The following is a 13,000-nucleotide window of genomic DNA, read 5'->3' on the forward strand; positions in this document are numbered from 1 at the left end:
TTTGAGCGAATGACTCGGCGAGTGTGAAACTCGCCAAAGCCGTCCACTCTCTGGGTTTGCACAAACGCACATTTGCACACCTCAAACATCGGGGAAGGGGCCCAAATTGGCCGCCACTAATTTTAAATCGGCCGCTTAGTAATTATTTATTAACAGTTTTTTTATATAGCTCACACACATTCCGCAGCGCTTTACAGAGTATAGTTGAACATTCACATCAGTCCCTGCCCCAGTGGAGCTTACAATCTAGATTCCCTACCACACAGGTCTTCAACCTGTGGCCCTCAAGATGTTGTGGAACTACATTTCCCAGCATGCCCTGACAGTTTTGGCATGCTCTTATAGGAAAAAATGTGGCAATGCATGCTGGAACATGTAGTTTCACAACATCTGGAGGGCCATAGGTTGAAGACCCATGCCCTACCACACATATACACACACACACACACACACACACACAGACATTCTAGGGTTAATTTGTTGGGAGCCAATTAGCCTACCCATATATTTTTGGATTGTGGGAGGAAACCGGAGTTCCCGGAGGAAATCCACGTAAGTATGGGGAGAATATACAAACTCCACACAGTTAGAGCCACGGTAGTAATGTACTCTTCATGAATAATCTGCATCCCCACAGCCCATGTGTTTGATTTCTAAGATGTTCCTTAATGCCTGTCTGCAGGGACGAGTCTCAGGTGAAGTCGGCGCACTCTCGCAGCAATGGCCAAGCCACCGTCTCTCCTCCCGTCAGCCCTTCACGTCCTGGAGGTGTAAAGACTGTGTCAGGCGTGGGAGGAACCACGTATGAGATATCCGTATGAATAGACGAGAACTCTTGGGACACACAGGTGGTCAAAGTGATCAGTGTGAGATTCAACAACGGCCAACGCTGGACTCCCTCTGTGTGTCCACACATCGTGTTCCCGCGGAGTCACTTGTGGGTTCCTTTTTTCTTTTGTTTTTATTTCTATTTTGTTTTAAAAACTTTCCCCGCCCACTTTTTTTTTTTTTTTTGGTTCACATTTGATCCAGGCTGCAGATTTCTCTCTGAGACATCATCTTGCATTTTTACTGAGCACCGTCTGTCTGTTTATTGCTGCAACGGTCATTTCTTACTCCACATTAATCTGGACACTTCTGCCGCCGGCGAGCCTGGGATGCCGTGTTCTCTCTGCCCCAGGCTACAGGGGAACGTGGCGTATAGGTGACACCTGGCAAACGGTTTCTGGACAACAGGCTTTATTATCCATAGGCGTGGACGTTGGGTGCATTTCTTTCTCTTTTTTTTTTTTTTCTTTTTAATGTTTTATATATATATCATTTTTTTTTTTTTTTTCATCTGAGGAGGAACGAGATCTGCACAAGTTTATAAATAGAGATGAATATATGATATTATTTTACAGCTGGGGAGCAGGCAATAAATACCCCTTCGTCTCCAAACAATGGAGAAATGAGGGAGGGTGCCTTCATTTTTATTATTTCATTTAAAAAAAAAATAAAAAAAAATAAAACAAAAGACCAAATTGTGAGACATGTAAGATGGGTGTGAAGGTATGTGTATATTAATTGCTAAGAAATCCTCTGCTAAATGTGTATTGCTTTCATCTATGTGCGTCCACCCTCTAATGCCATCCTGTGGCTCTTAGCTGTTGTGCAGTGACACATCCCAGCATGCCCTGCCACTGTTACAGCACTCCCAAAGAGCAAAACTTTGACAGGGCATGCTGGTGCTTGTAGTTTCACAATAGTCGGCAGGCCACAGGTTTTCCCATCCTCATTTTCTGTCCTTTGGTTTAATTTTTTAGTCATCATACTCCCAGTCCTGTCCCTTTTCTCATAATCCATGTTTGCATTATTGCTTTGCTGTGTACCTACACGTAGCGAGTCACATACGAGGGGCAAAGTTGTTCATAGCATCCAATCAGCTTTTTTAATACATTCTCTAATATTATGGGTAGAAGCTAATTGGTTGCTAAGAACATCCTCTCCACAGGTCCCAGAGGCGGATTTAGACCTTGCGGGGCAGTAGGCCCCTATACCGTTTGGGTCCCTCCTCAAACAATCCATAACACTATATTGTTGCTGCTGATTACCTTGGCGCGTGCAGAGTCTGCACATCGGCATTGCCCCTGAATCTGATTCAGGCTCGGTCTGTTGGAAGTAGGCTTACTACACGTGTCACAGTTACAGTGAATTGACTGCCCACATACAGTAGATGAAACCATTTTGTCTGTCCAAAGGGTTTTTCTCTTGTGTGGGCGGGTCCCTGTGATGTCATGACAACCACCTGCAGTTATTGGTGAACATTCAACATTGCGTATTCACCACCACAGTAAGTATAGCTTTGTCCCCGGCTGCTGTCTCTGGGCTGTGCACAGAATATCTCAGGCATGCCCAGTGAGCGAGCCGCGGGTGCGATACAGCTTGCCACCCCTCAATTGATTTCTAGGTTGATTTTTCACTCCCCTACTCGAGCATCTAAAATATCAATATATCTTGTTGCTGCTTTGGAAGGATTATACCCGCATGATACATGCAGGTATAATACATCTACCCTTGTATTTGTTACGCATATTGCAATATTCAGTATATTAAGCTGGCTAGCTGTGTCCATTGTCTCTTCTGGTTAGTTATATCTTTATTAGTTAGGGCTGGATTTAAAGCCCCCATACACTCATGTGATTTTTGATGATATCACCTGATTCCAACAATCGGGCACCAAGAAATCCGGTGAAATCGGCCCTGATATACCATCCGACCTGATGTGCCATCCTGTGCGCATTGGAGTCAGATGTTGGACCCACTCCCGGTGGGCAGGAACATAGTCACATGCAATATTTCACATGCAGTCCTGCCATTCAGGAATGTCCCAGGCGGCTTAAGGGGGATTGGATGGCCATACTCTGCTGTGAATGGTGTGGCTACCTTAAGGTCTGTGTGGGCCCTGTAAAACAAACTTGTGGGGGCCCCTAGCAATAAAAGGGATATAAGTGACACACTGTACCAGCTAGAGCCCCTTGGGCACACTGTGGTAGGTAGAGCTCCCTGGATACGCAGTGCCAGGACTACGCACACTGTAATGCCCATTACATATTATGCCACACACCATAATGCCTGTTAACATATTATACCACACAGTCTAATGCCCATTTCATATTATACCACACATCGTATATCATACCACATAAGTGCTGCTTACCTACATGCTTGATCCCAAGGGTTACATTCTTGTTGCCATGGGGTTATTACCCTTTTCCTTCTGTCAGAGTGGTTGGCTGTGCTTGCGTTGTGATGTCATCGTGTCACGCCGCGCTGTAAAGTGGAGGTGGGACCTGAATGTACAGGGGCACTCTAGCCGCCAGCAGCACTTGCTGATATCAAATGGATATTTGTGCAGGGGGACGGTGGAAGTTAGGACTGCATTATTTGCTTGCCGTTCCGGCCGCCTGCACGCCCATCCAGGTTGATCACAGTGGGCACTGCAGGGGAGCGGGAGTCCATGTTGTACCTGTGTCTACAAGTACTGAGCATCACTGTCCAGGTTACCAGCTAAATGAATGGAACCAGGTAAGGTCTCTGCTGCAGTAGACCCTCCACCTCCTTGTTACATATGTAATGCATGCAAAAATATTCTTTTCACACCTAGGTTAACGCATTATTATTGAGAAACTGTCGCCAGTCTCCTCAGCCACAGTCTACTTTTTGTTTTGCACAAATTTATCTGTACACTCTAGATCAGTGGTAGCCAACTCCAGTCCTCGAGAGCTACCAACAGGGCACATTTTCCATTCGACCTAGCTGCTGCAGAGGTGCACTCATTACTCACTGACACATTTTAACAGACCGACAGGTGGAGCTAATTATTTCACTTGCGATTCTGTGAGGAGACCTGGAAATCCTGAACTGTTGGTAGCTCTTGAGGACTGGAGTTGGCTACCCCTGCTCTAGATCAGTGGTTCCCAACCCTTGTCCTCAAGTACCCCCAACAGTGCACGTTTTCCAGGTCACCCAGCAGGTGCACTCATTCTTCTGACACATTTTAAAAGATCCACAGGTGGAGCTAATTATGTCATTTTTGATTCTGTGTGGAGACCTGGAAAACGTGCACTGTTGGGGGTACTTGAGGACCGGGGTTGGGAACCACTGTTCTAGATTATGGTTCCGGTTGGTAGATCTACAATGTCTAGAATTAAACGGGCAATAGGTCTACAGGGTCAAAAGGTCAACATGAAAAAGGTTGACATGAGTTTTTCACAGTTTTTTTTCTTCATTTTTGGTCTTTTTCGTAATTAACCATCCATGTGGACTACAATTGAGAACGTTAAAATGAAGCATGGCGAGCAACTCCAGCCATGCGAGGGTGTGTATTACACAAATTGAGGGTTCATGTCCACAATGACACAAAAATGTGAAAAACTGTTGACCTTTTCATGTGTCTTACCTTTTTTACAATATTGCCTTTTTGACCCTGTCAACTTACTGTATTTTGACCTTTTGGTGTAGACCAGGGCTGGCCAAACCGGTCCTCGAGAGCTACCAACAGTTCATGTTTTCTAGGCAACCTGTGGATCTATAGTAGGAATGAATGCAGCAGGTTTTAAAATGTGACAGTAATGACTGCACCTGTGCACCAGCTAGGTGACCTTGGAAATGTGACAGTAATGACTGCACCTGTGCACCAGCTAGGTGACCTTGGAAATGTGACAGTAATGACTGCACCTGTGCACCAGCTAGGTGACCTTGGAAATGTGACAGTAATGACTGCACCTGTGCACCAGCTAGGTGACCTTAGAAATGTGACAGTAATGACTGCACCTGTGCACCAGCTAGGTGACCTTGGAAATGTGACAGTAATGACTGCACCTGTGCACCAGCTAGGTGATTTGGGAAATGTGACCGTTACTAATGACTGCACCTGTGCACCAGTTGGGAGGTCTGGGAAATGTGATCATTCATAATGACTGTACCTGTGCACCAGCTAGGTGGTCTGGGAAATGACTGTTAGTAATGACTGCAGCTGTGCACCAGCTAGGTGGTCTGGGAAATGTGACAATTCGTAATGACTGTACCTGTGCACCAGCTAGGTGGTCTGGAAAAAGACTGTTGTACACACGGTCCGATTTCCTTTCCGATGTTGACGATATAGTCAACATCGGATCGGCATCGGATGCAGATCGCAAGGGTTTTAACCCTCCCGATCCGATCCCGATGCAGGTTCAAGTATCGGAAGCCAGAAAGTCTTGGCTGCCTTGTCTATATAGTGCAGATCTGCACTTTATAGTCAAGATAGGATGCAAATCGGATGTGCCTTAAGATCCTATCCACGATCCTATCTGGTCAGATCGTAGGTAGGATCTTAAGGCACATCTAACGTAAGATGTGCCTTAAGATCCTATCCACGATCCGATGTTGACGAAAGGAAATCGGACCGTGTGTACACAGCATTAGTAATGACTGTACCTGTGCACCAGCTAGGTGGTCTGGGAAATGTGACCGTTAGTAATGACTGCACCTGTGCACCAGCTAGTGGTCTGGGAAATGTGACTGTTAGTAATGACTGTACCTGTGCACCAGCTAGTGGTCTGGGAAATGTGACTGTTAGTAATGACTGCACCTGTGCACCAGCTAGGTGGTCTGGGAAATGTGACCGTTCGTAATGACTGTACCTGTGCACCAGCTAGGTGATTTTGGAAATGTGACCGTTCGTAATGACTGCACCTGTGCACCAGCTAGGTGGTCTGGGAAATGTGACTGGTACGGGTTTGGCCAGCCCTGGTGTAGACCTATTGTCTGTCTGTCTAATGCTAGATTTTGTTGTGTGTGTGTGTGAAGATTACAGCAAGATTTAACCCTTCTCTTAACAACAAAGTCAATTAACTGGCTACGCAGTGGAGTGAAGGGCATGTATTTCGACAGAAGAATGAATGGCCATGAGTCCAGATACACTGGAGCAACTGTAATGAAGGACAGAACAATTCTGTTCATTCATTATCATACTGCAGCACATCAAGCCAAGCATACATCACTAGTCAGTGCAGGAGGGTGCAATACCTGCACACAGTGATGTAAGCCATATGTTGTTAGGAAATTGCATATTGTGCAAACATTACTCCAGTGTGCACCCAGCTTTACATCACATTACATCTCACTTTCTGGTGTTAAGCTGGGTACACATATCTACAATTGTCGGGCCGTTCTTCCGTTCTGGGTCGGACGGCCGTTCAATTGTATATGTGTGTACGCTGTCCCGTACGAGCGATAAACGGCAAAAAACTGTCTTGACCGTCCATACTCGGTTGGTTGACGGTTCTTTGCTGTTTAATTTTCATCCGACAGGACGGCCCCATATCGGTACAAAAGTGCAGTGTGTACGCACGTTCGACTGATATGCTGCCGTCCTTGCGACTATACTGCCAAAGCTGGAACGCCCATGTGGGCGTTCCATAGCTGCATCATCTCTGGCAGGGTGACTAAAAAAAACAACAACGTGGGGTCCCCCCCCACAGCCGTAACCAGCACCAGGCTGAAAGAGCCGGGGCTGGTATTAAAAAAATCAGGAAACCCGACAAATAGGGCTTCACTGATTTTTTTTTATTTTTATTTTTTTAAACCAGGCTCCAGGTCCGGGGCTGGTTCCCAAAATACGGGGGACAAAATGACCAGGGGTCCCCCGTATTTTAAGAACCAGCCCCAGACCAAACCAGCCTGCAGGGTAATGCCACAGCCGGGGGGAGACTTTTTATGCAAGTCCCCCCGGCCAAAGCATTAACCCTACCGACCAGTCAGCCTGGCCAGGGGCCCTGGGGGAGTGGGGACCCCCCCAATAAAGGGGTCCCCCCCCTCCAGGACTTACCTGACCCAGGCTGAAGCCTGGTGCTGTCCCCGGTGGCCCTGTGCGGTGGCCACCAGGCTGATTCAGTGTAAAAAAAATAGAATTAAAAACTATTGTCTTTTCCTGTGGAACTATGAGTCCCAGCAAGCCTCTCCCGCATGCTGGAACTTGGAGAACCACAAGTCCCAGCATGCGGGGCATTAAAGGGCCGCTGGCACTTGTAGTTCCACAGAAAAATAAAATAGTTAAATAAATACACACTGACTCATTAGAAAAATAAAAGTTTAATACATACATTACACAAACACACTGATACTTACCTATCTTGAGCCCGTCGGTAGGTCCCAGGGTCCGGTCCGGTGTCTTGGTTCCGGGGCTGGTCCGGGTCCAGGGATCGAGAAAGTCGGCTCCTGATTGGCCAGAAATCATTCTGAGCAGAGACGCAGAGGAAGAAGGATCTCTGTGTCTCTAGTGTATAGCGGAGGCGGAGCGGGTACCACTGCAGCCGGGAGCAGCGCGACTTCAACAGCAGATGCCGGGGTGGTCGCCACAGGAGCAGGTGAGTAGGATTTCCTTCCCCAGGTACCCATTTGGATTACTACGGATCCAGGACCCCGGACTCTTCAGCCCTGGAGCCCCGGAACCAAACCACCGGACCGGACCCTGGGACCTACCTACGGGATCAAGATAGGTAAGTATCAGTGTGTTTGTGTAATGTATGTATTAACCTTTTATTTTACTTGCGGTTCTCCAAGTCCCAGCATGCGGGGGAGGCTTGCTGGGACTCATAGTTCCACAGGAAAAGAATAGTTTTTAATTCTATTTTTTTTTTTTTACTCTGAATCAGCCCGGTGGCCACCACATAGGGCTACTAGGGACAGCACCAGGCTTCAGCCTGGTCAGGTAAGTCCTGGAGGGGGTGGTCTCCATTTCCCCAGGACCCCTGGCCAGGCTGACCAGTCAGAGGGCTGAATGCTTTGGCCGCGGGACCTTATATAATAAGTGTCCCCCGACCAGTGGCGTAACTATGGAGGGTGCAGGGGGTGCAGCTGCTATGGGGCCCGGGCCCTTGGGGGGGCCCGAGGACCCAGCAGGCAATCCCCTGCACCCTTTACTTCTATTTACGTAGTGCTGAACGGGAAGGGTTAGTTCCCCTTCGTCCGTACAGCAGTGTTTGCTGTGCCGTCCCATGCCCCCTCCCTACTCCCCCGTCCATGGCGATGATTTGCTTAATGAAGGGGGAGGTGGTCCAGCGGATCCAGCCTCCATCCTTCACCCCCTCCCCTCTATGATGCTGCCGCTTGCCGGGGCTCAACTAAACGTCACTATCAAGCGACCAGCCCCAGCGTTAAACCAGCGAAGCAGGACTTGCGCCACTGTTGCCATGCCAATGCTGTGCGCGGGAGCAAGAACTGCCTGCAGAAGATGATTTCTGTAGAAAAGCTGGAGACAGGCTGCAGCGTGTGAAACCCGGCGCTGACGACAGAAAGTCCCGGCGCTGACGAGGGGACCCGCCCGGAAAGCTGCAGGTATATAGCACCATGTATAATTAAGGGTGGTGTGTGGGGGAAACAAAGGCCAGCCTGTATTGTGGTCGTGGAGGGGAGAGGATCGGATTGGGGCTTTAACCCTTGCTCTCCGTCGCCAGCCCACCTCTTCTTTCTCTTCCCTGCTCTCTCTCTTCTTCCCTAGACCCCCTCTCTCTCCTCCCTCCACCCCCCCCCCCCCATATCTCTCCCCTGCACTCTCCCCGACACCTGGGGGGGGGGAGGCTTTCAAAGATTTTGCTATGGGGCCCAGAAGACATTAGTTACGCCCCTGCCCCCGACTGTGGCATTACCCTGCTGGCTGGTTTGGCCTGGGGCTGGTTCTTAATATACAGGGGACCCCTGGTCATTTTGTCCCCCGTATTTTGGGAACCAGCCCTGGACCTGGAGCCTGGGGCTGGTTTTAAAAAAATCAGCAAAGCCCTATTTGTCGGGTTTCCTGATTTTTTTAATACCAGCCCCGGCTCTTTCTGCCTGGTGCTGGTTATGGCTGTGGGGGGGGGGACCCCACGCCGGTTTATTTTTTAATAGGTAAAAAGGTGACTGCTATAATGATGCCCTAACCCAGCCCATTATGATAATTTTGGTCACATGTGACGTGTCAATAGCCCAAATCGAGACAGTGTGTACGGTGGTACAATTTTTTTTATTGCGACTGTTTGGGCGGGAGTACATCGGACGTCGCAAGTAAAATTGTACAGGTGTGTACGCGCGTGATCAGCTGTTGTTTGTGGACGGTCCGACGGGAGTATGGTCGGCCGAACGGTTGCAAGAAATAGGGATTGTATAGATGGTGTACCCAGCTTAAGTCTGGGCAACCGCTATGTCAATGCCTTTAGGCATATATCATTTATTTGCCACTCAATCGATCAATGGAAGCCTATCTGTAGATGTGAACTCTCGATATAGCGGTGAACAAAGCTGTGATAAATGGGTTCATCTGGGTTTGAAGCTCGATGAAGTTTGAAGATGGTCTGAAGTGCCATAAGTATGGGTACAGAAGTTCCACTATTAACAATGACAACTCAAACAGTTTTGTTTATTTATGAAGGGGCAGTAACTCAGAAGGCGGGTGGGGGGAAGGAGAGAAAAGAGTGGAAGTGAGCAGTATGTGTGCCCTTATATTAGGGAGTAGCGTGTGTGTGTGTGGTCAGGAATCTGGTCCATTTGTGACTGGCCGCACGCTGTGTGCTGTCTTCCGGGTTCCCACCAACACATGTAGGATTATGCTTCCTCCACCCGTGTCAGCTCGGGGCAGATGACTGCTGAGGGCAGGGCAGGTAGCTCTCAGTAGATTGCTGGTCAGGCAAAAGCACAAGGTGATGCTAATGATGCGGGACTTCTACTCAGGGTAGAACACTGGCAGGACCTGGGTAGTGAGCAGTGTAAACGGGTATGCCAGGTCATCCGATCCGGCTCCCGTTTACAGCAGTGGGGGCGCGCACAGCCTCCCCTGCTGTCTGCTGTACTGTGCAGGCAGCAGGAAGGGGAATGGATGCCTGTGTGCGGCATCTATTCACCTTGCGGACTGGGGCAGCCCAGCAGCTTACCTTGATGCTGGGCTTCCTCCAGTGCGGCGTTCCAGGACCTGACTATTGGTGGTCCCGGCGCTTGGAGAGGATGACATCTCCAAGCGCTTCCCGTTTACACTGCAGGTCGGCAGCAGAGTGCGAACGGACCAGAATCCCGGATCCGACCTGGCTTGGAACCGTGTTCCAATGACTGAGTCAGATCCGGGATTTGGGTGTAAAAGGGTTATTACTTTCTGCCCAATGTTTGAGAACGAGAGAGAAGAGCTGTATAGGTAGAGTATTCCTAAGGTATATAAAGTACTTACGCACCAACCAATCAGCTCCTATTATTTTTCAAACATGCAGCGGGATGGAATGAAGTCCGAATTCACCTGTTTTGCAGTGTTCCAGATGAACTTAGACCAAGCGTATCCAGCTGTTGTGAATCTACAAGTCCATCATACCTTGCCACAGTCTTGCCATTAGGGAATGCTAAAACTATGACGTATAGTTGCACAAAAGTTGGAGGGCCACAGCTTAGACATGCCTGACGGATGTTGTTGTTTTTAAAGCTGCAATCATTTACAAGCAGGGCCGGCGCCACCACTAGGCAGGATTAGGCATTTGCCTAGGGCGCCGGCCACTGGAGGGCGGTAGTCGGGAGCAGGGACCCCCCTTCCCCCCCAGTGGAATGACTTGGCGGCATCCCGGCCACCCACGCACCACCGCCGTTGTGCACAGGGATCCCCACGGATTAAGGTGAGTGGCTGCTGTCACTCCCCCCCCCCCCCCCCCCCCCAGCAACTTCGGCGGCCGCCACCGCATTGCCCCCCTCCCCCCGGTGGAATGACTTGCGGCATCCCGCCCACCTGCCGCCTCAGCCCTGCAGTGGAGCGATGCAGCAACAGCGGCTGCATCGCACCCGGCAACCCAAGCCACCACTCCCCCAGTGAAGTGACCGCATCACCCCCACCCCTGTAGCGGCGCGGCATTGCAAAGCCCCCCCCTTCGGTGGAGCGGGTGGGTGCCGGGCCAGCCCCCGCCTGGGGCGCTCCGGTGCCTAGCACCGGCCCTGTTTACAAGGCAAAACAATCCCTTGTAAATTGTTGCTTTAAAAAAACAAAACTTCAAGTTCAGCCAGTAGCCCGCTCCTCCAGGAAATTTGGGCTGTATTACAATCGTCCCACAGCCTGTAGTATGGCAGTTAGGAGCTTATTGGCTGGTATTTTCTCTCAAAGCCTTAAGGTGCCCATACACATTACGATTAAAGCATGCGTTTTGTACTTTTAAAGTTAAAAACGCATCACATGTGCCTATAATCGCACCGTGTACCTGCGGGGATGTGATGCGGGTACAATATTGTATAGCAGAAAAAGTATGTGCAGGCAGTACTTTTTGTGCTACATTGCAACACTTTTGTAGTAGTTGCGATGCGATGTCCATTAGGTGGCTATAAACTTAAAAAAAAAAAGGGCTAAAATCACATCGCAACAGTGCATCGCATCCCATGCAAGTGCTAAAATCGCACAGCACACTAAAATGGAAATGTGTATGGGCACCTTAAGTATATGGACCCCTTGGTGAGATACACTCAGAAAACACACACACACACAAACTGATATACTTCTGTTAGCATCCTATCAACTTACACAATTAATGCAGCTATGTGTTCAGATTTATTTAAGCAAATTGGAGGGAAATATGAGGATATAACAAAGTAAGGATTATGTTGGGATCATGGATTGCAACTTTAATTCTGGATACATCAGAGTTGTTTGATTGCTTGTGGACAACCTGTCTGGTGATATCATTATATACCAGGATAGGCAGCTGCAACACCAGTACAGAAGGCTCCATAAATCCCAATGCCAGCAAATGTCTGCTGCATGAAGGGGAACGCTACCCTGCCAAGGGCTTATTAAACGCCAGGGGTTCCGAACCGTGGTCTACAAGTCACAGTCCATGTTTTAAAGATAGCCATACTTCGGCACAGGTTAATTATTGCTTAAGAGATTTTGATTTAACCACCTGCACGTTAATGTCACTTAAACCTGGACTATTAGGGGGTACATTTAATAAAGCTTATAAAAATGTAAAGTTAATGTTGCCTACTAGATTCTGTCTATCATTCCTCTATTTCATCCCTCTTGGGGAAAATTGAGTAAAGTGTGAGGTTTTAGAAGTGCAATGTTGCCCCTAGCAACCAATCAGATTCTAGTTTTTAGCCTCCAGAACAGGCCTGGTCAACCTGTGGCTCTTCAGCTGTAGTGAAACTACAAGTCGCAGCATGCCTTGCCACGGTATTGCTAAAACGGTGGCAGGGCATGCTGGGATGTGTAGTTTTACAACAGGCGGAGGACAACAGGTTGGCCAAGCCTAGGTGCTTCCTATTGCATAATGATTCAGTTAGACTGCAAAGGTCCTTAATGGGCAGCATGGCTCATGAACAGGAGGATGGCAAAGTGAAGAAAATTAAATTGTAAGAGGTTATGAGTGGACTGTACAGAAAGCTTGTAATAATTATATAATTGGATGGTTCTGGTAGCTAATAAGTTGCCTGAAAAGGGGAGTTCTCAGGCAATGCTTGAAGGGTTGGTGACTAGAGAGTCCTATTGTGTGTGGGAGGGCATTCCACAGAGTAGGTGCAGACTAAAACAAAGTCCTGTAATCATCAACTGTAGCGAGTAATGTGTGTGGATGAGAGATGCAGATCTTGTTTCAGAGGATAAACCAAGAGTTGTTGGTGTACTTTGGATAACAGCTTTGTGTGCAGGGAGGCCAATCCCAGGATTGAGATCCTGGCCTAAAATTGGCAGGATATGAACCCTGAGATTGGCACATTCAATCCTAGGATTAGTATGCACATGCCCTTTTTTTCAAGCAGAGCAGTGCTGAGCACTTATGTATATGGCTCAAAAGCTGCCCCCACACAGTGCATTGTGACGTGAGGTCAGGGGTCATGTTTCATAGTCAGGTTACTATGCTGCTCCTGTCCACCTCCCGGCTAGGCACAAGTCGAAACAAGATGGTTCTGATGCTGCGTATCCCTTCCCTTGTGTAAGCAACTGCGCAGGGGCAGGGAGTTTGGGCCGTTAGTTACAGTGACTCAC

The 13,000-nt window shown here is 48.5% G+C and overlaps 1 protein-coding gene across 3 annotated transcripts in view; it reads left to right on the top strand.

The window, feature by feature from the left end:
- ZDHHC5 (zDHHC palmitoyltransferase 5) overlaps positions 1 to 1,529 on the top strand; it is a 46,071-nt gene extending 44,542 nt beyond the window's left edge. For 2 of the 3 annotated variants that reach the window (XM_083146057.1, XM_083146055.1), the window contains exon 12: positions 683 to 1,529. In XM_083146057.1, coding sequence (XP_083002183.1) covers positions 683 to 821 — 139 coding nt within the window. In that variant the 3' untranslated portion in view covers positions 822 to 1,529. The remainder of the gene's footprint in view (positions 1 to 682) is intronic. The other variant, XM_083146056.1, reaches the window with a different exon arrangement.
- Positions 1,530 to 13,000: the final 11,471 nt, after the last annotated feature.

This window comes from Crinia signifera, chromosome 6, assembly GCF_055691185.1.
Source record: "Crinia signifera chromosome 6, ASM5569118v1, whole genome shotgun sequence".
Lineage (NCBI taxonomy): Eukaryota > Metazoa > Chordata > Amphibia > Anura > Myobatrachidae > Crinia > Crinia signifera.